A 23,702-nucleotide genomic window follows, 5' to 3' on the forward strand; every position below is an offset into this window, starting at 1 on the left:
GAAATCCTGTAAACAGAATAATCAGTATGTAAACCTTTAGATTCAATTACATTTACAGTCTTAATCTGCATATGGTCTGTAAAGGTGTGTTTGCTATACAAAGCGCTGAGTAATCGCAGGTACAAAAATACGCTAAATTCCACTTAGAAATTTTAAAAGATTTTAAAGTGAACTAACATTAATTACTCATTGAATTGCTTCTCGTTATTACAGCAACACTGACACACAGTTTGTTCATGTCATGTTACACTGACAGTAATTAGGAGCCTCCGACTTAAAAGTAGATAAAAAAGTAGATCATGGACATTCTGATTTTTCTGACAGCCCTGACTTTTTACCTGTTGTGTAACAGACTCTTTACCGAGTCTGAGGAGACGAACGGCTCAGAGTTAGCAGGTTGTCATCTCATAATTCCAGTATAAGGAGAACTCGCATATTTATAACACTTGGGTTGGCTGTAACATGTAAACAGAGATTTTCAACAGAGTTTAGTGTATTTTTGAACTGCAGAGAACCTTCTATAGGAATTAATTCATTCTGATTGATGAAAATCTTTGCATATAAACATAGCCACAATCAAATAGCTTATGGACTGCACTTTATATATCCTCCACCTAGCCAAGGAATATGATGATTCCTCTGACCACAGCACACCAGAGAAGTGTACTTACATAGTCAATCGCGAGGAAACCGATGAAGATGCCCAAAGTGAAGAGGCAGAGAACGGAGAGGTACGATTGAAGAAAAAAAACAAACAGTGTAACTCAAAATCTAGTTTGAATTTGACCTAATTACTAACATCATGACAAAAACCACTACTTTTAAATGCATAAAGCCCATAAATATTGTAACCAGTGTTTGTTTCCCACAGTCCTCAGCAGACAGGACGCTTCTACGTGTGCGAGCGCTCTATGACTACCAAGCAGGTCAGAGCTCCTTTCATTTCCAGTGAATCCAAACAACCATTCATGCAAGCAGCGTGTCTCATATTGATCTCTGAACACTCTGTGCTTTCCAGAGGATGACACAGAGATTTCTTTCGAGCCCGGGGACATCATCATGAACGTGGAAACAGTTGACAAAGCCTGGTGGAGGGGTTTCAGCAAAGATGGCCGCCAAGGACTCTTCCCTTCCAACTATGTAGAGACCATCTAAGGACTTCAGTTTTCTTTCAGAGACAGTTCTTTGTCTCTTCGATTCAGTACCAGCACTCAGGGACCAAACGCTTTGAGGTATCCAGCAGAGGGAGCTAAAAACAGGCTCCAAGTCTTCTGGCTGTACCACAGTGAAGGTACTAAGAGACCAATAGGACAAAAGAGACAACAGAAAAATAATTGCTTGGGCAGCAGTCTTATGTATGGCGCAGTGAGACAGGTTGCTTGACGTTATTCCAAACCATATACTGGTTATTGTTTTTTTTTTGTTTATTTTTATTACCTATGAATTGGCTCAGCAGTATGTTTGATTCTTGGTTATGTTTCTAACACAAAAGTCAGTCATTATTATGATATTGACTGATTTATGGCTTTGTAATGCTAATGTTAGATATGGTAACTATAAGCCTTCATTACAGCTGCATTTAGAGCATGTATCGTTTTATTGTTTGTTATCGGGATGATCCCTGTATTACTTATAAAGTTTCTATGATGCTGCTGAGCAGATTTTGATCCACTTTTATATGTATTTACATTAGGCTTGGGCAATATTGATTTCTCCCTGCTCATGATTTACATTTGCAGCATTTGGCAGACGTCCTTATCCAGAGCGACTTACATTTATCTCATTCATACAACTGAGCAGTTGCGGGTTAAGGGCCTTGCTCAAGGGCCCAGCAGTGGAAGTTTGGTGGTGCTGATTTTTGCAGTATGATATTAACTATATACTTGTCTAATGATAGTTAAGTCAAACATGCAGTGATGGATTTTATTTCATATTAATGAACGCAAGATATTCTCCATTAACCATGAGAGAAAGCAAGGGCACATGAGATGGAGAGAAAGGGGGTGGGGCTTCTAGCAGTGTCAGTTAATATCAGCGAGTCCAGTACACCTGTGCAAATCATTCCAGATCCATGTGTCAGTTGGTTCATCTCCCGTTTTATTGGGGAGAAGAGCACCCCTTCTATCGGTGTATTTTTGAGTGAGAACTTGTATTAGAGTACCCTAAAGTGTGGTGCTCCTACGCAACATGCGCAACCGGTGGCAGGTCTTTTAATAATATAAATGTAATATCATGCAGGGATGATAAAATTGTTATATTGCACAAGCTTAATGTATACCCAAATTCATTCTGTATCTTTTGGGTAATGCTGAGGTGAGGATGTCTTTCTACTAACCAACACCTGACTGAGGTCAAATAAGGCAGTATGCTTTTATACTGAACTTGTGCTGAGCGAAACATTTACATTTTTACAAATTAAGTGCAGGCTCATTGATGTAACACCATACATACAACAACATAAGCAAATTATTTATCACCGACATGATAAATCTATCCACTAACTTCTCTAGCATGAAATTTACCAGTATGACCCATTTTCAACTCTTTTTTTTTTGTATCAAATATTGTTAGGTAAGGATTCAACAGAACTTCACTCTACTATTTTATACCCAATGACCACCTGACAGCTTCTTGTGTCTCTTTTACTTTTTCAACAATTAATTAAAGATCTATATCTTGTATTTCGGTTTTCTGTCATTTTTTTGTTTGTTTATTTTAAGTATTACATAAATTGAATATGTAACATTCATGTGTACACAAATCCATTTTTTATCCTTTTGGTCAGCAGCACATGCTCAACATTGAAATTATTTTTTTTTTAAAAAACGCACATACTTGAATGAGTATAATAAATTTCTTATTAGCTATTCATATTATAAGTAAAACTGTATGATAACCACACTTATTTGTGGTTTCTTATTTTCAGCAACAGTGTTTAATGGTGTTCAGTCATTATAACACACACTGGGTTTAGACTCAACAAGAAGCACACAAAAAAACAAGCTAGTTTTGTTTTTAGTTACATTACTGTTGTGTTCCACTGAATGCTTGTGAAACACGTTTCTTTTGCAACTAAGGCCCCCCCCCAAGCCTTCCCTAACATGCGGCTGCATATGTATGTGTATGTATACATGCATGCATATATACATACAAACATACATATACACATCTTATCTATAATCTGTTTTTGATAGATAGAATTTTTGTGTTTTTGTACTTTTTTTTTTTAAATTACTTTTCATAACTTAATGATTTTTAAAAAATAACTTATGACTTTTATAAAACTATATAAAACGGACAGGTATAGAACATGAATGATCAAAAATGTTTCTGAACACTATAACTACTGTGAACAAGAGAACTTGGCTGTAATAACATGGACTATTTTACATGTAAAATATGTTGCATTCCATTCATCTTACATTCTATAAACATTCGCATATGAAGGATGTGAATTGAGATGAAGGGTGCGTCTCGTTATCCATGGCATTGTTAAATCTCCGGCTCTCAGCCCCTCACTGAACTGAGCAGATGCAGAGAGAGGTGAGAGTGCAGCGAGAAAGCGAGACCTCGCGCTTGCAGGACAGTACTGGCCACATTTGGAAAGTTAATAAGGTTTGTCCAAAAAGTCGCTAGATTTGTCGCTAGGCGCTTTTTTTTTTTTTTGCAAAAAAAAAAAAAAAAAAGTCACTAAAGGGGTCTGAAAAATCACTAAGTTGGCAGCTAGATAAAAGGCAGGTTAAGCTCCGTACCCAAATGATGCGCTGTCTGTTTTTTTTTTCTAGAAAAAATTTCCGTCTCCCTCCTGATCTCTCTCCCCCTTAGTTGAGAACCACTGCTCTAATGTATTAGAATGAGTGTATCAACATAATCCTGTGATTTGTCTTGCAGCTCTTAGAGATGTTATAGAAAATTAATCAGCACCCAAGAATTCAACAGTGCTGTGGTATTTCACAGTAAATTTTCAGGGGCTGCACACCCACATCTGGAATGATAATCTTTGCTGTGATTCCACCATCTATAGATCTCTCTCTCTCTCTCTCATATATATATATATATATATATATATATATATATATATATATATATATATATATATATATATATATATATATATATATATATATATATATAGAGAGAGAGAGAGAGAGAGAGAGAGAGAGAGAGAGAGAGCATTAGGTTAAGGTAATTAATGGTATATAGGTATAAAAGATTTTTGAAGATTTCCAGACGGTTGACATTTTTGCTCTCTAGCTGTTTCCAAGAAAATATGCAGACCATCTAGGATTTTTGAGGACCAGTGGTGTAACAGGCTTCCTTCTCACGATATATGCTCATACTGGTACATCATCTACTAATTCATCACAATCCCATGCTTAACACGTGTAATTACAGCAAAATACAAAAATGAGACAACTGGTTTAGGCTTACTTAAAAGTTTTTTTTTTTAATAATTTGCATTTCTATTATTATTCTACATGCTGAGTTAGTTTTCGCACCAATGGCAATGTGCATGCAGACAGGATGCTCATCTCCAGGTTAAACCTAATATAATCCACCAGAATAGTTAGACTCATCTGATAAAATAGCTCAATAGCTGCATTTATGACAAAAAAGGAATATGGTAAAATACAGTTTTAACAAAGGCAACAAAGAAAGTTGTTAATTTACAAAACTATACAACAGGAAACACAGCCTGAATGAATTTACAGATTAAAAGTTTACCTTGCTGGCTCTTAATTAGCAATGAAAAGCGGTATTAATAATCTCACTTCAGTACAGTAATACAGTGTATACGTTCACCACTTTCACAACACTGACGTATTTTTCAGTTGACAGTAACAGTTGCAACAGAACACGGATCCACTGCACCCCACACACTCACTCACTATTCCTGGTTTGCATGTTTAACACACTGTGTGGTTATTATTCATGTACTCGTGATTCAATCTAAAGACTTCATTATGATGAAAATGACATCCTGAGATGTACATATTTCTATTCAGTTATCAGCTTGATTATAAAGGAGTTCTCTAGTGTAGACTAGATTGTGTTCTTTACATTATTGTCCTCTTGTATAAAGCACAGAAATGACAAAATACCCTTCGCTATGACCTTCCCTGTGAACGCGGAGAGACTGCGGAGCAGGTTACGCTTTAAACTGGGATGCATTTGCATAGTCGTGTACATTTCATCGTGGGGTGGTGTTATAAAACCTGATACTCTCTGACTTGATGTATTTCTGCAATCGGTAAGCACCACCATTACAGCAGCCTGTAACATAATGAGAACTGATGACAAACTCCACCTTGTCTTAATAGACCTCTCAATCCTGATTTGTAATTCTTCATTTCTAAAGCAGTTAATGTGTAAAAGCAGGGCATACTAAGTGTGAAAAATTTCACACTGATGCCAGCATTATTAGGAGACACGTGGATTTGGTGAAATTGGCCACTAGTGATAAAATACTGCGCCAATGCAGCAGCCATGTAGAACTTCAGTTTTGGGGTATATTTGGGGATAAAATTTTGTGTGGCGTGCACACACACACAAAGAGAAGAAAGGGTACAAAACTATACCATTTCATGTCGCTGATGTGTTACCCTCAAGCGTACACCATTTGTATGTAATATGTACATTACATTTTTAAAATTTTTTTTAAAGGTACACTATATCCACATTTCCAGGTGAAGGATAAGGATACCACCCTAGCCCAAGAAAAGGAACAGTTCAGTACCCTTTTTTTTCCTGAGAATGCAGACACTTAAGGTGCATCATAACTAGAAGAATCAGTGACTGCTCACATACGCACGCACACACTCGCTCGCGCACACACACGCTCGCACACACACACGCTCGCGCACACACACACGCTCGCACACACTCAATTTGTTAGCTGTCCTCAGTGGAAAGTGACCACCAGAAGACCACTGCACACAGACATGCTTGGAGGATGGGTCATTCACAACACAGCAGTTACACTGGAAGTAGTAAGGTGGATATCAGGCACAGCTCCAGTGTCAGGGTTTTAAACATCTGGTAGGTACAGTTAGAGATCTGAGCTCATCGTTTTGTCTGCACAATGTGTTAATCATTATCTAACGCTTCATCAATATAAGTTTGGGATCACATCACTGCTGTTGGCTGGATATTTCTGGTTGGGAAATCAGGCTGTCAGGTTGAACAGGAAACATTACAGTTACGGTATGGGGTAAGGTAACTAGTGTTGCGTTCACTGATTTTAAGTTAGACTACGTCAAATAAGGTACGTCTAACAAACTGTTTTAGAATAATGGCAAAAAGCACTAAAGAAGCTGCTGCTATTTTAATCTGCACATAATTATGTAACTAAACTATAGTAAAGTAACCTTGTGAACAGATTTTATATGGCGCTGCACCTATAAAATGGTAGCTGTACATTTTGAGCTATCACTTTTTTCCCCCCATAGGTCTTTTTTTTTTTTTTTTCAGTAGCTTGTAAATTTAAACGTAGTGGCTGTTAAGTTAGCACTATGTTATGACTGGATTTATATTTAAACTGCTTCAACTGACTGCAGATCATTAGTCCAGTTTGAAAGAGATTGGAGAAGCGCTCTGACTCTTGGTATTGCCTGTTCTGTTGGAACTCCAGTTTGAGGTTGAGAATCGCAGGATTTCTGTATTACATAAACTGCATATACTGATAGTGAACTATGTATAAATTATTATCTATCACCATGGTGCTGAACCCATTTACAGGAAATCTCCCATTAATTATAGTCTTTGTCCATCACCATGTCTGAAGTGAGAGTCTGAGCCACACTGAGGACAGTTATCCTTGTCATGGACATTCCAGGTCTTTCAAGGGCTTACTTAAGGACTGAATGGTTGGGATCCTTTCATAAAGAGGTCATTTTGTGAGAAACTCTTTCCTCAGGAAGGAACTCAAAGGAACTAAACGTGACTCTGTAACCAGTTTCTGGGGTCCAGCTTTGCTCGGAGGTTCCTCAGGCTGCGGCGTGCCCCGGAAGGTCGCGAGAAGGCCAGATCCGATTCTGGGCTGTTGCTCCCTTCACTCGAGCTGTTACTGGAAGTGGAGCTGGAGCAGGAGAGAGGTGGAGCCTGCTGATGGAGCGAGCTGGATGAAGGAGGTTGGCACGAACAGTGGAGGCCCCCGTAGTTTCTCCCTCGTAGCGTGGACAGCTTGGCATCCAGAGAAAGTGTACGAGGGCGGAAACGGTTGGAGGCGAGGTAGTGGCTAGGTGAGCAGGGGCTAGAGCTGCAGGGGCTGGAGCTGTCTGAGGCGAGGCTGGCCTCGGAGGAGAGCAGAGCATGAGGGCGGTGACAGCGAGGGCTGGGAGAGTGGTGCCGGAGGTTTTGGGGGCTACCGGGAGGCTCTTCCTTAAATAAGGACATCCAGTGAGGTGGGGTCTGAAACTCAAACTCCTCGATACGCCTCGTCAGGATGTCTGTGACGGCACTGATGTCATCAGATGTGTCAATAACTGTCAGACAGAACCAAAGAGCAGTTACTATAAACATTCTGAACAAAGGCAGCTTCTTGTGCTTATGTTATTGATTGTATGCTCAACTGTCAAACAAATTCGTTAACTAATCCATAAAAGCCTGGATTCCAGCATGTGCCACTAACATGGATCAATCCACATAACCTTCAGAACCAATTCTAAAGGATACACAGTGTCATATACTGTCCTGCAATCACTCCTGCCTTCATTTAAATCCAATACCACTTAACAACAATAGCTAGCATCCTGTGTCTAGCTGTTTTTAGGATCTCTCTACAAGTACAACGTCAGTTCAGTACGAAATTTAAAAACGTACTGAAGGTCTCCACAAAACCAGGCCAAGACACCATACAGAATGGATCAGCAGAAGCAGGGAAGCTGGTTAAAGGTCTGAAACAATCGCCCTGGTTACTTCACCTGTCGCTGTAATAGGAGGAGAGCAGTGCACGGATCTCAGCAGAGACAGCGTTATCCTGCAGCAGCAGGCCCTCACAGGACGGAGGGGCAGACAGAGGGGGAGCTAAGGGCAGGGCAAAACCACCACAAGGGGCAAAACAAGGGAAATGTGCGCATGTGTAATATGAGGAAACAAAATACGATGTGTGTAGAGTATTAGGTGTAAAAAATATATTGTTATAAATGTAATGCAGTGCATAAGAAAAATGAAGGGAAAGGAAAACGGAGGTTTGGGGAACCAGTGCAAAGATGAACAGAAAATGGGCAGAACCAAAGCGAGGACAAAAGTGGAGGAAAAGAGAAAGGGAGAGACAAAGAAACACACACAAAGTCAGTACCAGAAATAGAAAAAGAAATTCTTTTATACATAGAGAGACTCAGTTTAGGATGTGTAAAGATCTAAAGAGGTGTGAACACAGGCACATTATGTCTCCATCAACTTCATCTACAGTGCCTACAGCAGAGGCTTTAAGGAAGTTCAACCTCATTTTAGGAGAACGAATAAGAGTTCATGAATTCCTCAGTCAAAAGACATTTATAAACTTCTCTAGAAAAATCTCTAAATTTGGATCATTTCATTCAGACATTCAGACGTTTTTAGTGGGAAGACCTTGTGTACGTGTGTAATCACTCGTCAATGATGAGGAAAGTGGACATTTCTATATTGCACCAGTGTTCAAAAGTGGACAAAAAGACATCAGTGTTGAATCGTTGTCTCATTTCACATTTACTCTTAGAGTAGAACAACTATAACTGATCTTTTTTTCTTTTATCTGTAATTGATTCAATTCTGCTCCGAGAGCCCTGTTTTAAGTGAGTTGTCTATTCTTGTCTCGGTACAGTGAAATGTGCTGAAATAGAGATTAGGCTGAAAAACTCTGGATTATCCATTTAACAGAGGATGTCCTCTCTTTCCTTCCTGACGTACCCATCTCATGGTAGAGTGAGCCCTGTTTGGCTGTAACCAGAGCCGGTCTGCGTGGTGAAGGCAGGTCAATCTTCATCAGCTCGTCACAGCACTGCTTCCACTGGCCTGTAGAGGGACACGGCTATTCAGTTCACCAAGAAATTGCATACTTTATCAACTTAATGTGTAGCAGTATGGACTAAAACCTAGTTTTCCTAATTCACTTTAAACAACTGGAGCATTTAACCATTAGAATGTGTACAAAAACCATTTTCAGTTTAAGTTCGTTGATTCAGTTTTGTTTTATTATTCATTTTCTTTCTAGTCTGTTACCAACAATCGAATTCATATAATGTGTCCTTGTATTAAAATGAACAAGGACACAGTGTCATTGATGTGACCCCTGACCATCCCCGACATTGTCCCTGCATGCCCTAATTTGTTATTACATACACAGTGTATATTGACATTCATTTGGCAAGTTTATCCTACCCATCTGACAGACGTTTATTAAATATATGGAATATGTAGTACCCTCTATACAACTTCTTAATGCCAACAAATAGCAATACAAATCAGGTAGCTGTTGAAGTACTCAATTTTATATTATTACAAGAAAACAACTTAAATGCCATATACACTTTTTATTTTAAGGCATTTATTTCTATGACTTCTTGCACTGAGTTAGCAAATACAACATAAAATGTTCTTATTGGCCAGATTATTATGAACATACACTACCCGTCAAAAGTTTAGACACACTCGTACTTTATTTTTTCCCCTTTATTTTTAGAATAATGATGAAGTCATCAAAATTCTGGAATAACCCAAATGGAACTATGGGAATTATGTTGTGATAAAAAAAAATCCAAAATAAATCAAAATAATTTAGTATTTTAGCATCTTCAAAGTAGACCCCCACCCCCTCCCTTTTTGCCTAGAATTTCCAGAAATGTATTCTTAACATTTTCTCAACCGATTTCTTGAGGAATCCCCCTGAGACGCTTTTTAAACAGTATTAAAGTATTAAAGTGTCCCACTTATGCTGGACACTTATTGGCCATCATCCATTTAAAAATATATTTTTTTGTAAATAAAATGTTAGTTTTCTAGTGAGAGAAATGAATATGTTGGCACAATTATATTTTTGTAAAATATTCAAACATTTAATCATACACCTTCAGATCAAAAGTCTCCAAACTTTTGACGGGTAGTGTATGACACCACTGTATCCGATCATAATAAGATTTGTAATCCAGTAAGATGTTCACTCCTATGCTCATTAACGTCATCCATTTATTTGAATTTTAGTCGAGGTGGGAATATTCACTGCAGCAGTACAACAAAAGGCTAGCCAGGTGCCGATCGGATTACGGGCATACACCTCGCAGTATAGCATATGCATATCCATGTTTCCACTGTATCCATGTTTCTAGTTCAGAAGGCATTAATATTAATATTCTTTGTGCGCCAGGGCATCGACTGTACGCCTACTATAAAAGGACACGTTGATAAGCACTGAAGCGTGTTGGACTCTGCACCACGTCTGGTGTAAATTAGAACCTTACTGTCTGCCACATGTTCCTCATTTTATCACTTTTACCATGACGTGTTCATTTCATTACCATCCCTGCGGGAATACCGTTCATCCACATTTACTACGGAAGGGTTGGGGTTTTGTTTCTTTTTCTCTTTTTAAAAAAAAACATTTTTCTCTCTCATTCCAGTGGAAATTCATTATACTGTATTACTGCTGTCCCCATTCTTGCACAGCAACAATCTTTATTTAATCATATCCTACAGTGCCAATAGCTCCCCCTTGTGGAAAATCTTTAGCCTTCTGATCTACACTGCACCGTACACATCTACTAATGTGCAGTCGATGTCATGTGCTCCACTCACTCATGTCAAAGAACTGCTGCCAGAAGGCCTCCATCCAGCGCTGTGTGTCCTCTCGACTGTCCGTCACTAGCGTGTGTGTGACATCCTCTCCTCCATACTGGTTACTGATGCAGATACTCTGAGCTTTGCTTTGGGGGTCTCTTTCTGCTGCTCGTATTCTCGTCTCCTGTGACAGACACACAGACACACTCGCAGAATTAAACCCAAGTCTCTTTATGAGCATGTGAGCTCAACAAATAACTCAACATCTGCCAATTACTGGTATATAAACAACTTTACTGTGAATAGTAAAGTCAATTAAAACCTATACATAAAGTATAGCGAAATCTGGTCTGAATTTAATTCTGCACTGCTCCGTTTTGTGGGAAAGGCTGAAAATATGAAGGTAGAGCTCAGTGCTCTGAATGGATAGGAGGTAGACAGACATCAGGAGGCTTAGCCATATTGACACTGATATGAATTGATGCAAATCTTCCTCTAAGTGTTATTGCTTTGTCCTCGACCTTGTTGGCATCTCCACCAGTAGAGGGGAGCAGAGCTTCACTAGCCATGCAGACCAGTTTCCTGTCTGAGGCAGATTAATGCACCGCTTCACAAGACGTGCGACTTGTTAAGACAAATCCTTTTACTGTATCGCTACATGACTTGAAATGAAAATACTTCAGTGTTTTTTAACATACAAACTGCTCACACTTTTGAGCAGGACGTCTGACACACCAGGAGCTGTCATGACAAACACTCTGTCTAGTCAAGGGATATAAAATGACTCAGCTCGGTAGTCGACATTTTTTTAGCACAATATGAACATTTTGCAAGGTTATGGTACATTTTCATGGAACACACATTTGATGGAAATGCAACGTTAAAAAAAATGACTACTGGATGCCTATTTGAGCTTAAATCTTAACCATACGAGTTCCTGTTTTTCAAACGTCTTGTGAACTCCAAGAAAACAAATAAGAGGTGCTACGGCACAAACCGCTGTGACAGATTCATTTTCTTATTGTTCTACTAAAGTGACACCAAACAAATTATTTCCAAGCCGGCTTTTTGGCGTCATTTGTTACAGTTTATGGCTTTGAGAGACCTGCATTCGCTATGTTATACCTCATGGTAGCTAAGCCATGTGATGTGTAATTTTTGCCAGATGGAGGTGCGTGGTCTAATCACGGTTGTTGTGGCGCCAGGTTTGTACGATGTGGCTGTCAGCTGCTGCGCCAAGCACATGAAGATTTTGATCATGGAGACCGCACACCGCTTTCACTGGCGCTCGTACAGGACTCGATGCCCAAAGCATAAAAGATAACGAGTCAAAACGCTCAGTCTCTGCAACCCTTCTGTTGCATGTGCAACAATTCTGCAAAATTGCTAAACCATGGTAGAAGCCATAGTATTTGAACATATACCAATTGGCAAATCTCATTTATACAGGTAAACCACCCACCAATACCACTGACTCCGGGCCATTTGTCTGAATGTGGGGGGTGAAAAAAAAGAAAAAAAAAAAAAAAGCGTGATGGATTTACTCACTTTGTTAATGCTGATCGTTAATAATGGCTCCACGTTAGCCTCCATGTCTTCCTGTCGGTGGTAACAGAAGAGGCTTGTCCCTTTTAGGACACCATAAACGTTTGTCCATCCTTGAGGATCCCCACCGAGCTAGACAGAATAACAGCATGGGCATGAGAAATCTGAGGAGATTGAAACAGGTAGTGTATGTGTGTGTGTGTGTGTGGGTGGGTGGGTGTGTGTGTGTGTGTGTGAATGTATGTGTAAGCCTGTCTATATGTTTCACCTTGACCCTGAGGCAGCCACTGATCATCTGCTGTGTCATACAGTGGGGCTGTGCAGCCAGACGACAACACGCACTGCCATACAGCGGCAACCAGTATGAACACTCTTCTACAGACACAGAGTGAGACAGCAAGAAAAATGAGGACTACAAAAATTCTTAAAGAACATATTTTACTAAGGACTAAGCTAAGCTAAACAGCATCTGTGCACCTGCGGGCTGTAGGCCCTGGTCCACATGCTTTAAGCAACACGTCCCAGACACACTCCTCCCTAGAACTAGCCATTACTAGCAATTTCCACTTAGGTTTTAGAGTGCAACCCTGACATAAGATACTCGAGAGGAGCCTACCACTGCAAACCCGCACACAAACGCAAATTAAGCTGAATGCTGTTAATGCAGATAAGAAGCATCCAATATAACTCATTTGTTCTAAATAACTTCACATTATCTTACATAGTTTACAGGAAAATAGGCTGAAGTGTGACTCTCTAGTGTGTCTTGCATAGGGTGCAGTGAAATGCTTTTCTTTGTACACCCTGTTCAGAAAATAGTTAATAAACACAAAGTGCATGAAATGTTTCTTGGTTACTTTAACTACTTAGTGAGTAATTTCTCACAAAGGCATCATTGCTTTCTACAACGCCGCTGGGATTTGACGACTAAACTGATCATTAGAGATCGACTGATATAGATTTTTATAACCGAGGCCGATTATTTGCATGTTTATGCGCCAGATAACCGATATGCCGAACCAATATTTATTTATTGTTTTACTTCTGTTTTTGACACAATGAGAACACCGCTGTTTTATTTATAACAATTTTGTCAATTTCACTTCCGCCTTGCACACAAAACAAAACTCTTATTTATACACCAATAAATAGACGGGTCTGAAAGAGTGTAAAAAAATTTAAAATTGAAGTGCACTGTTACTAAAGTTTGTCTCTATTTCTTAGCACCAAGCTGCTTCAACTACATATCAAGCATTTATGTAACACATCTAGGGCTGTTATAGCGGTCCTGCGTGCAATTCTCAAAACGCCCACAAGATGGCGCCATTTATCGGTGGATCCGATATTAAAAAACTGATAACCGATTATGGACAAACGCTTAAATATCGGGGAAAGTAGCAGTAAAACCGATTATCGGTCGATCTCTACTGATAAGTACCTTAGGAGCCACCAAAAGAAAATGAGAGAATAAGATCATAAAGATAATAATGAGCTGAGAGGGGTGCTTGGGTAGTTGCTCACCGTTGCCAGTTATGGTGAGGTCGTGTGTGCGGAAGCTGTCCTGAACGTGGGAGAGAGTGAGAGTGGTGTGAGCCAGGACATGGTACTTGGGTCCTCTGTAGACACACACATGAAATAGAGGGAAAAAAATACAAGCATTAAGTGTTATGCATATGCACTCTAGAATATACAACATATTTAGAGTGTGACTGTGTGTACTCACGGCACAGGTGGTACAGGCAGGAGCAGTTGTGCATTGCTCCCGTTGCTGATGGGGCTGCAGGCTCCGGGCTCCAGCGCTGCACGCATCTTCTTCCCAGATGAGCGGCCCAGAGATGAGCTCAGCTTGCTGGCCAGCTTGCGTGGAGTGCTGCCCGCTGAGTAATCGTCCTCTGTACAGCAGCTGTACAGCTCTAACCTCAGCTCAAAACCTGGGCTCGCTTCATTACTGCACACATCATGATGCACAGCCACAACTTAGAGACATATTCTATGTGACATGAGTGTTCGTATTCAAAAACATTTTAATAATATTTACGATCCTATCATTTTAAACTGTCACAGACAGAACAGATTTCTGCTGTAACCGTAGCACTTTGGTCTGGAATATGGATGCCATAGTGCTGGTGGTTGATTACTGCTGCTGCAGATACTCGGTTTTCCATCTGAGTATACAGGGCTGTGCTAGGGGAAGACGCTTCTTATGTCAAAGACATACTGCTGGTATATAATACGTGGGAAAGTTTCAGCCTTCTTATTACAGGTCAGTTCCAGGATAATGCATAGCTTTTCCAAACTCCAAGGGGGAATTGGAGTTTGGAAGTTTTGGCTTGAAGTAGAGTATCAAGATTTATGTCCAAGTTTCCTATATGGGATCCGATGCGTATTCCGAAGGGTCTGCTACAGCTGGGACTGGCGTTGTACAGGTGCGAATACTCTGGGTAGAAGGTTGGTTTATAAGCTGGGTTGTGTGGGTTTGTCTTTATCTTGATTGCATATTGGAGAGCTAACTTCAGGCACCTAATCTGAATGGTTCATTTGCTTCTGTATACAAGCTTTGTACAGGTGAGGTCCTAAAAGCTCCCAAGGCAAGTCTCAATCCGTGAATGTGTACAGTATCTAGCATTTGCAGGTTTTCTTGCAGAGCCATAAACTATACTCCCATAGTCCAATCGGGAACGGACCAACAACCTGTATAGTAGCAGAAGGACATTGCATTCTGCTCCCCATTCTGTTTTCACTAGTACTTTAATAATATTCAATGCTCTTATGCACCTTAATGACATTACATGAGGGATGAAAGTAATTTTATTATCCTAGAGTAGGCCTAGAAATTTAGCTTCTTTGATGACTTTGATGGGCGCTCTATCAACGAACAGTTCCGATTCATGATGCAAAGACCGCAGAAGACTGAATTGAAGACAGTCAGTTTTGGTTTCAGATTCTCTAAAACCATTTAATTGCCCACTCAATACATAATTGCATTTTTCTTTCAATTATATTTGCCCCCTAGAACCTATACAAACATCATCAACATAAAGACTACACAATACATGTTGCCCAATAACTATTTACAACCCCAATTCCAAAAAAGTTAGGACAGTATGGAAAACGTTAATGAAAACAAAGAGGAGTGATTTGTAAATGTACTTTGACTTGTATTTAAACAAAAACGTATAAAGACAAAGTATTTGATGTTTTACTTAATCAACTGCATAGTTTTTTGAAGATAAATGTTTATTTTGAAATTGATCCATGCGATACGTTCCAAAAACGTTGGGACATGGGCAATTTAGGACTAATAGCAAGTTGAAATAAGAAGGTGATGTGAAACAGATGAGGCAATCGTCTAATCATAATACATAAGGAGCCTCCAAAAAAGGCCTATATCTTCAAGAGCAAGGATGGGTCGAGGCTCGCCAATCTGCCAACAGATGTGTCGGAGAATAATCCAACACTTTGAGAACAACATTCCCCAAAGACAAATCGGTAGGATTTAGGGGATTTCACCTTCTACAGTGCACAATATAATTAAAAGTTTCAAGGAATGAAATCTCAGTGTGTAAAGGGCAAGGCCGAAAACGACTTCTGAATGCGCGTGATCTCCGATCCCTCAGACGCCACTGTCTTAAAAACCGTCATGAATCTGTAATGGATGTTCTGATGCAGGCTTTGGTAAACCTTTGTCAGTCAACACCATTCGCCGCTGCATCTAGAGATGCAAGTTAAGGCTGTACTATGCAAAGCAGAAGCCATACATCAACACTGTCCAGAACCGCCGCAGACTTCTCTGGGCTCGGTCTCATCTGAGATGGACAGTAGCACAGTGGAATCGTATTCTGTTGTCCGATGAGTCAACATTTCAAGTAGTTTCTGGACAAAACAGTTGTCCTGTTCTCTGGACCAAAGAGGAAAAGGACCATCCAAGCTGTTACCAGTGTCATGTCCAAAAGCCAGCGTGAATTTAATATCTTAAATGACTCTTTTTGTTCATTTTCGAGCAACAGAGAGGAAACTGCCTTGAGATACTCCTTGAATTGTGTGAGGGAATCTGCCGGAAATCTGGAGTGCCCCAGAAGCCCATTTTATGTAAGAATCCCATATTTCCAGGTAGTGTCATATTCCTTTTCCAAGTCAGAGTAAACTGCTACCACATGTTCTTTTTACACTGATCTGGTGACTTATCTGGTGGTCAGATTCCAACTTAAAGGCCAGTTGTTTTTTTACCATCCTCTCCATGGTTTAACACCTACAACCTGTCAAAGCTATTGGACGGTAGTTGTTGGGGTCAGTGTGTTCCTTGCTTGGTTTGGGTATAGGTATGATTGTTGCTTCTTGCCAGGAGGCTGGGATATTACTTGACTTCCAAGCATCATTAAAATTTTCCAGGAGGATGGATAGTGTGCATTGAGGTAAGTGCTTTAAAAACTGATAATGGGCTTTGTCTGGTCCAACTGCAGTATCATGATAGCTCCTTAAGGAATTTAGGAGTTGTTCCATAAAGAAAGGTTGGTTAAATAGTTCGATATTTTTGGTGTAAAATTTTAATTCACTCATTTCTTGCTTTACCCGAATTCTCTGAAATTCCGTCTCAGAAAAGATTCAATATGCAGTATGAAGTGAATGTTCAATGTGCAGAGGAACAAGCACCAAATGAAAAACAAAAACACCCCCAACACTTACAAGACTATGGTGTTGTCAAAGCAAATGTCTGTGAGGGTTCTGTCCACCATCACCATGTCTGTGTCAAAGATCTCCCCTCCTAACTGCAGCAGACAGAACACAGCACAGCGGTGTAGCTCTGAGAGAGAGAGAGAGAGAGAGAGAGAGAGAGAGAGAGAGAGACAGAGAGGGAGAGAGAGACAGAGAGGGAGGGAGAGAGGGACAGAGAGAGAGAGAGACAGCGGCAGAGAGGGAGAGAGAGAGGGAGAGAGAGACACAGGCAGAGAGGGAGAGAGACAGAGAGAGAGGGAGAGAGAGAGGGAGAAAGAGACCGAGACAGAAAGTGAGAGAAAGCGAGAGCGGGAGAGACGGGGCAGAGAAAGAGAGAGAGAGAGAGAGAGAGAGAATAAATCTAATGGAGCAGACAGACCCGTGTGTAAGAAACAACTGCGCTGGAGGATTCTATACATTTCCTTAAAGTGTCTACATCGATGCTTTCATCAGAAGAGAGCATGGCCTAAATGTTTGTAAATATTGAACTCTGCACTTGTGGGGAATAAATTACAACGAGCAAGAGGAATGCACGATAACTGACCACAACGTGTGATTCTGCATGCGGCTACGGCAAAAAATATCTTATGACTTAATACAAGAAAAACATTTTGACGTGATGTTTCGGCTGACTATTCAGAGCCAGTATAACAGCAGTACCATATGTATAAAAAACACTAAAAGAATGTTCTTAAACAAGGGGGAAATATGAAAAGATTTTTTATGTCCAATAAGCCTCTTGTTAATGTGAGTGTGTTGATGTTACAAAACTTCTAACACTACCAAAGATATTCTTATAAATATTATCATTACATCACCCATGTGGGATTAAACATCCTGTGTGTGTGGTACCATGCATCATGGACAGTGATATTTAGAGAAAATTAAGCTATAGGACTGGCACTGAGGTTACGTCTAGAACATAAATGCACTGATTTGTGTTTTACACTTTTGTTTCTTACCTCCTTTGTTTTTAAAGTATTCAGTGTCTTTCCACATCAAAGGAATTCGAAGATCTGAGATACAAATGCACAGACAAGTAAGAAATTGCATGTACACCCACACAATTGGCAACAGGTGCTTGTGCAGCTAGTGTCGATAACTGTCTCACTCTTGTCTCTCTCACACACACACACACACACACACACACACACACACACACACACACACGCACACACACACACACACACACACACACACACACACACACACACACACCCCTCCTCTCCCCTCCCCTCCCCTCCCCTCATGGCAGCAGACAATTACTACCCAGCTACTGGTGTAGGTGTAAATGTGAATATTTCAGGTAGTGCATCATTCATCACACCTACTCATCCTCACACAGGCTTATTCTGTTACAATCCACCTAATTACGTAAAAAAAGCCACACTAATTAATAAAGATGAAGCCATTAGGGGATCGTTAAAGAGCTCGTAGCTGCAGCATATGGGGATTTGTGTGTGTGCATACTGCCCATGCACAGTGTTACAAGTTAACTTAGAGGCTCCCGGTGTGGTAGTTTAACCTGCCAGCTGTAGAAAAATGTCAGTAAGATAGCATGTGGGTGTGTACGTCTTATCCAGGTTACCTACAGGGTAAGAACACTAAACGTCTCACTTTGAAAACCTTTATAATAACTTCACAATGACCTCCTTTACTGCAGAGCTAGGCCGGGAGCAATATTTCATTACACTCCAACACACACACACACACACACACACACACACACACACACACACACACACACACACACACACACACACACGCCAGCAGCCACAGGTTGAATCAACTTCAGCCAGTTTGAGGGGAAGAGAGTGAATATTATAATGTGTGTGTTGAGGGGAGTGTGTGAGAACCTTTAAAGAGTGGGAGGTGGCATCATAAATACACTAGACTGCAAAGCTAATATATAAACCAGCAGGGTAGTGTATAAGCACAATGGAGTCTGAAGAGTGGTCAGGAATGCACACACACACACACACACACACACACACACACACGCAGAGAGAGAGAGAGTCCTGATATGTAAAAGAAATCATATCTGCTTGGCATGCATTTGCACGCCCTCTAGGTAATATTATTTGTATGTATTATTTGTATGTATGGTCTGTAAACTTACCTGAAATGGCAACTTTGCCTTTACATGGAGATCGGTCATCCATTGGTCCTGCATCTGATGACCTGAAACACATATACATCATCATATACAGATTAACACGATCACTATCTATTTTAGAATCTATTTTAAACCAGGTACACAAAATAGTTACACTCAGGACCTTAAGGACAAAAATGTCCCCATTGAAACCCATTTAAACGGCAATATTTAATCCCCATGACCTTTAAGCATAAAATCATGCATTGTGTGTTAATAGGCTTTTATTTTGTTGACCAGGTTTTAAAACATTGAACTTCATTAAAATATTCTGAAATATGTAGTATTTTCTCAGGTTTAGCCTGTGGGGAAAATACATGCTTTTCCTTTTCTCTGACTCTGCTGTATTATAGAGCGCTGCAGACCAACTGAATAAATGATGCAGCTATAATGTCTGATGTGGTGAAGTGTGTGTGTGTGTGGATATCAGAGTTTGGTTTGTATGTGTGTACTGAAAATTGTGTGTGTGTGTGTGTGTGTGTGTGTGTGTGTGTGTGTGTGAACAGTTTGAAAGAAAGAAATGATATTGTACTGAAATCACAAATCCCACACCATGTATACGAGTCAAAGAAGGTTACTGAGCTTTGAGGATATTTGCATTATGTAAAGAAAGGGTTAAAATTCTGAAAATGAATGAATGTTTATGTTCATTATGATCAAAAGTAATGCTGGTAAAAAAAATTAAAGTCAGTAAAAGTATTATTAAAAATATTAAAGCACACACATTATGGTTTTGAAACGTGCCTAATTTTGTTTTATAGGTCTCATACAATAGATGTACATGCATCCAAGGTCAAAAATCACTTTAATGTGCTCATGATTTAAATTGCAGCATTACCTTTTTTCCCCAGTGTCACAAACGACTCATTAAATGATACGTTCTTAAGGATTCATTATAAAATCTTCTGTTCAGAGAGCATACTCTGCTCTGATTGGTCAGATGTCCCAGTCTGTTGTGATTGGTCAGCTTGTGTGGAAAAGGAAACGCCCACTACCATAACGAGTTTCAGCTCCGTCTGTTCTGGAGCAGCCGATGAAGACCAGAGGCGGGGTTTTTGTTACAAACCTACATAGTAAGGTTTGCAGGAAATAAGTCTGGATTTACTAACGACTCGTTCCAGCTGTTCAGAATCGATTCTTTCTTTTGGGACTCAATAACTCTGTCACGCACTTTGATTTTTGTCCTCTATGTACCCATGTGTAACTTTGTTTAATTGACGCACACGGGTTAATGTGAATTCGCAAAAAAAAAAAAAAAATCATGTATACACCCAAATCAGGATTCATTCAACAGATTGTGATCAATCTGAATCAAAATGTAATCTGATTCGAATAAATCTGAGGCGTGTAATGCACTTAATCAGTTGAAAAGAAAAACAATCGCCATGAAAAGCTTTGGATTGAATGACTTTTGCAGTCGGAATCTCTGCATAGAGCGTGCATAAGACACGCTGAACACTACTGAAATAATGTCATGACACGACTTCTTGTAAATTTGGTCCGGATTACGTTACGTGAACGTAAATGAAAAAGAGATTTGTCATGGATAAATGCATAAACAGTGATAAGCAGTTTATTGACACTAATCATATTCCTTGCGTGTAAACATAGTCAGTCTGTGAGAATTATTTAGACTCTATGCCTGTCATGCTGGACGAGATTAAGAACGTCCCGTCAACTCCTGACCTCTGACTGACCCCTGTACAATTTCCCCACTTAGACGACCCGATATCATGCGTTGTGCAGGATCCCAGGCATATCTGCTTTATTTTGATGTTATCTGCTGCCTGTTTTTCTTCACTTGTGAACAATCCTGGCTCACATATCCACTCGCCTCGCACTAATTACTGATCCAGTTCTAAAGCCATGTGATCTATCTGACCTTTCGAACTACAGACTCATGACTCTGTAAAGCTACTTAGCTTTTATCAGAGACTCAAAAACATAATCTAAAATAAACCAAAAAAAAAAAGAAGAAATAATAAGGGCTTGAAGCAGGCAAAGTCGAACCCGACGTCATACCTCCGAGCCACCCGCTGCATGACCTGCGCCTCCTTCATGCGTTGCAGCTCCGACATGTACGCCATGATGCGAGCGTTACAGGTGAGCAGACTCTTCGAGGCCTCCAGCGCCTGATCCCTCTGCGAACAAGCGGCCAGGAGCTTACATGCTCCCTCTCGCATCCGGATCTCATGGTCAATCTTCTTCTGTATGTCACTGTCCTAAAACAACAAGACAAAAATGTCAGACTGTTTAACACTGCTTAATGAAAAGTTTAACAGAAGAAAGTTTACCTATCTTAAACACTGCCTTACCGATCAGCACAAAATTATTTGCTCGACCATTAATTTGATAAACGGGCATTCTCTTAATCTAGAGAAATCTAACGTGCACTGTATATAAGATGAATTTTGATAGAAATCTGGCAATGACTAAACAAATATTTACAACTTTTACAAGCCTGGAGACGCAGACACACACCTCCCCCACTCCCGGGAAACATGCCCTAACTCTCGAATATGTCTGTGTGCTCCACACCAGGCCAGTCCCTGCAGTGTCTCCGCTCAGTCACGCATGAAGCAGAGTGCAGAAATCAACACGGCGGAAGAGCACGTCCTGCTTTGAAGTAGATATGGACATGAATCATTCATGATCCCCAACAGAGGACTGTGAAAGCCTGAAAGACACGCCCTGTGCGTCTGTGTGATTGTGTGTACAAGTGGGAATTGCAGTCAGCGCTGAGCTGAGGATGTCACTGAAACTTACGCTGAGCAAGGGAAGAGGATCACGTAAACCGTCGCAGTCCAGAAAATGAACTCGGATTTATCTCAGAAAAAAAGTGTACTGTGACATCATTTAATCATGATAGCAGTATCAATACTGGTCATATTGCCCATCCTTATTCAACAAAAGCATTTAAAAAGCCTGCTGAGAAAGAGTTGCTAGAAAGAGAGAAGCAAAGCCACAGACGTAATAAAGGGGAACAGCTGTGAAAGAGACAGCACAGATGTTTCAACTTTGACCCTTTAGGGATCCTCCTTGTGATAAAATGCTGTGAGGTGTCGTAATGCTGGACTGTGTGTGTTTCTGTGCTCCTTCAAATGATGCACTTCAGACCATTTTGTCCACTTAATAGGCTTGCCTGCTTGTGTTGCTATAGCGACATCCCATAAACCCACTTTTGGGCTTGAAGAGCTCATGAAGAAAAACCTGGGTTCCAATTAAGAGAACACGACTACTCCAAAGACACACACAAACGCGCACGCTCGTGCACACGCACACACACATTCCAGCTTTCTAAGTCCACTTCTGAAGACAAAAGACACAATAAAGTTCATGTCTAATGTGACTTTATTCAAACTCATCAGTGAGTTGACAATATAATCACTGTCACTACTTGACTGAAACCCTAACCCTAACCCATTATTTTAAAATATATATATACACACACACCCCTCTATTTTGAATTTAAACTACAAAACGAGATTTAATGACATTTTTTCCTACTGAAACAACATTACTTATCAGCAATTACGGATAAGGAACTAGTCTCTTTAAAGTGTGTACTGAGTTCAAACTGTTAGCACATGTTTACTTACGTGTTAAAAGTCAGTGCAGTCAGGAAACCGCTAATACGAGACCTAAAACAAAAAACTATGGACATTCCACAGAGCTGGACGTTATAAAAAGATATCTAAGAATTTAGCGATGCCTTCAGCAACAGTAAAGCCATCATTCAGAAACGGATAGTTGTTTTTCTTCCTCTCCTTGGCAGTGTCTTTGAGTTACAGAAGAAAAAAAACTGCCAGAAAGATTATCAAAAGGTCCAAAACAAACCAAAAGAGACCTGAAAGTCCTTTGAGGTGAGAGGAGTAGAGAAAAAAATAATTAAATATATATACACATTTTATATATATATATACACATTTTATATATATATACATACATACATACATACATACATTATATATATATATATATATATACATACATACATACATACATACATACATACATACATACATACATACACACACACACACACACACACACACACACACACACACACCTTTATGAAAATTATTTCCTGCCCTCTAGTCCCATAGCTTACAATGTACACCAATCAGCCGTAACATTAATACCCTTCACAGATTATGTGAATAACATTGCTCTGGGCAACGTTCTGCTGGGAAACCTTGGGTCCTAGCATTCATAAGGATGTTTCTTTGACACGGTCATCCCTTCATGGCAACGGTATTCCCTAATGGCAGTGACCTCTTTCAGCAGGATAATGCGCCCTGCCTCACTGGAAAAATTACTCAGGGTTGGTTTGAGGAACAGTTCAAGGTGTTGACTTGGCCTCCAAATTCCCCAATCTCAATCTGACCCAGCAGCTATAGGAAGTGCTGGACAATAAAGTCCGATCCATGGAGGCCCCACCTCGCAACTTACAGGACTTAAAGGATCTACCGATAACATCTAGGTGCCAGATACCACAGCACACCTTCAGAGGTCTTGTGGAGTCTCGATGGGCCAG

General features: G+C 40.1%; 2 protein-coding genes across 7 annotated transcripts in view; one reads left to right on the forward strand and one right to left on the reverse strand.

The window, feature by feature from the left end:
• The window catches only part of si:dkey-40c11.2 (drebrin-like protein A), a 48,796-nt gene extending 46,115 nt beyond the window's left edge, over nt 1-2,681 (forward strand). For both annotated transcript variants that reach the window (XM_053654032.1, XM_053654033.1), the window contains exons 14-16: nt 619-731; nt 872-926; nt 1,019-2,681. In XM_053654032.1, coding sequence (XP_053510007.1) covers nt 619-731; nt 872-926; nt 1,019-1,155 — 305 coding nt within the window. In that variant the 3' untranslated portion in view covers nt 1,156-2,681. The remainder of the gene's footprint in view (nt 1-618; nt 732-871; nt 927-1,018) is intronic.
• Nucleotides 2,682-4,420: 1,739 nt separating this feature from the next.
• The window catches only part of rtkna (rhotekin a), a 72,278-nt gene continuing 52,996 nt past the window's right edge, over nt 4,421-23,702 (reverse strand). For 4 of the 5 annotated variants that reach the window (XM_053610871.1, XM_053610874.1, XM_053610872.1 and 1 more), the window contains exons 2-12: nt 21,188-21,387; nt 19,130-19,191; nt 17,973-18,026; nt 16,981-17,098; nt 14,021-14,245; nt 13,819-13,913; nt 12,566-12,672; nt 12,301-12,429; nt 10,771-10,936; nt 8,890-8,994; nt 4,421-7,484 (exon numbers count right to left, since the gene is read on the reverse strand). In XM_053610871.1, coding sequence (XP_053466846.1) covers nt 6,934-7,484; nt 8,890-8,994; nt 10,771-10,936; nt 12,301-12,429; nt 12,566-12,672; nt 13,819-13,913; nt 14,021-14,245; nt 16,981-17,098; nt 17,973-18,026; nt 19,130-19,191; nt 21,188-21,387 — 1,812 coding nt within the window. In that variant the 3' untranslated portion in view covers nt 4,421-6,933. Of the gene's footprint in view, nt 7,485-7,540; nt 8,026-8,889; nt 8,995-10,770; nt 10,937-12,300; nt 12,430-12,565; nt 12,673-13,818; nt 13,914-14,020; nt 14,246-16,980; nt 17,099-17,972; nt 18,027-19,129; nt 19,192-21,187; nt 21,388-23,702 lie in introns of those variants that run through there. The other variant, XM_053610875.1, reaches the window with a different exon arrangement.

The sequence above is a fragment of the Ictalurus furcatus genome, chromosome 22 (genome assembly GCF_023375685.1).
Source record: "Ictalurus furcatus strain D&B chromosome 22, Billie_1.0, whole genome shotgun sequence".
Lineage (NCBI taxonomy): Eukaryota > Metazoa > Chordata > Actinopteri > Siluriformes > Ictaluridae > Ictalurus > Ictalurus furcatus.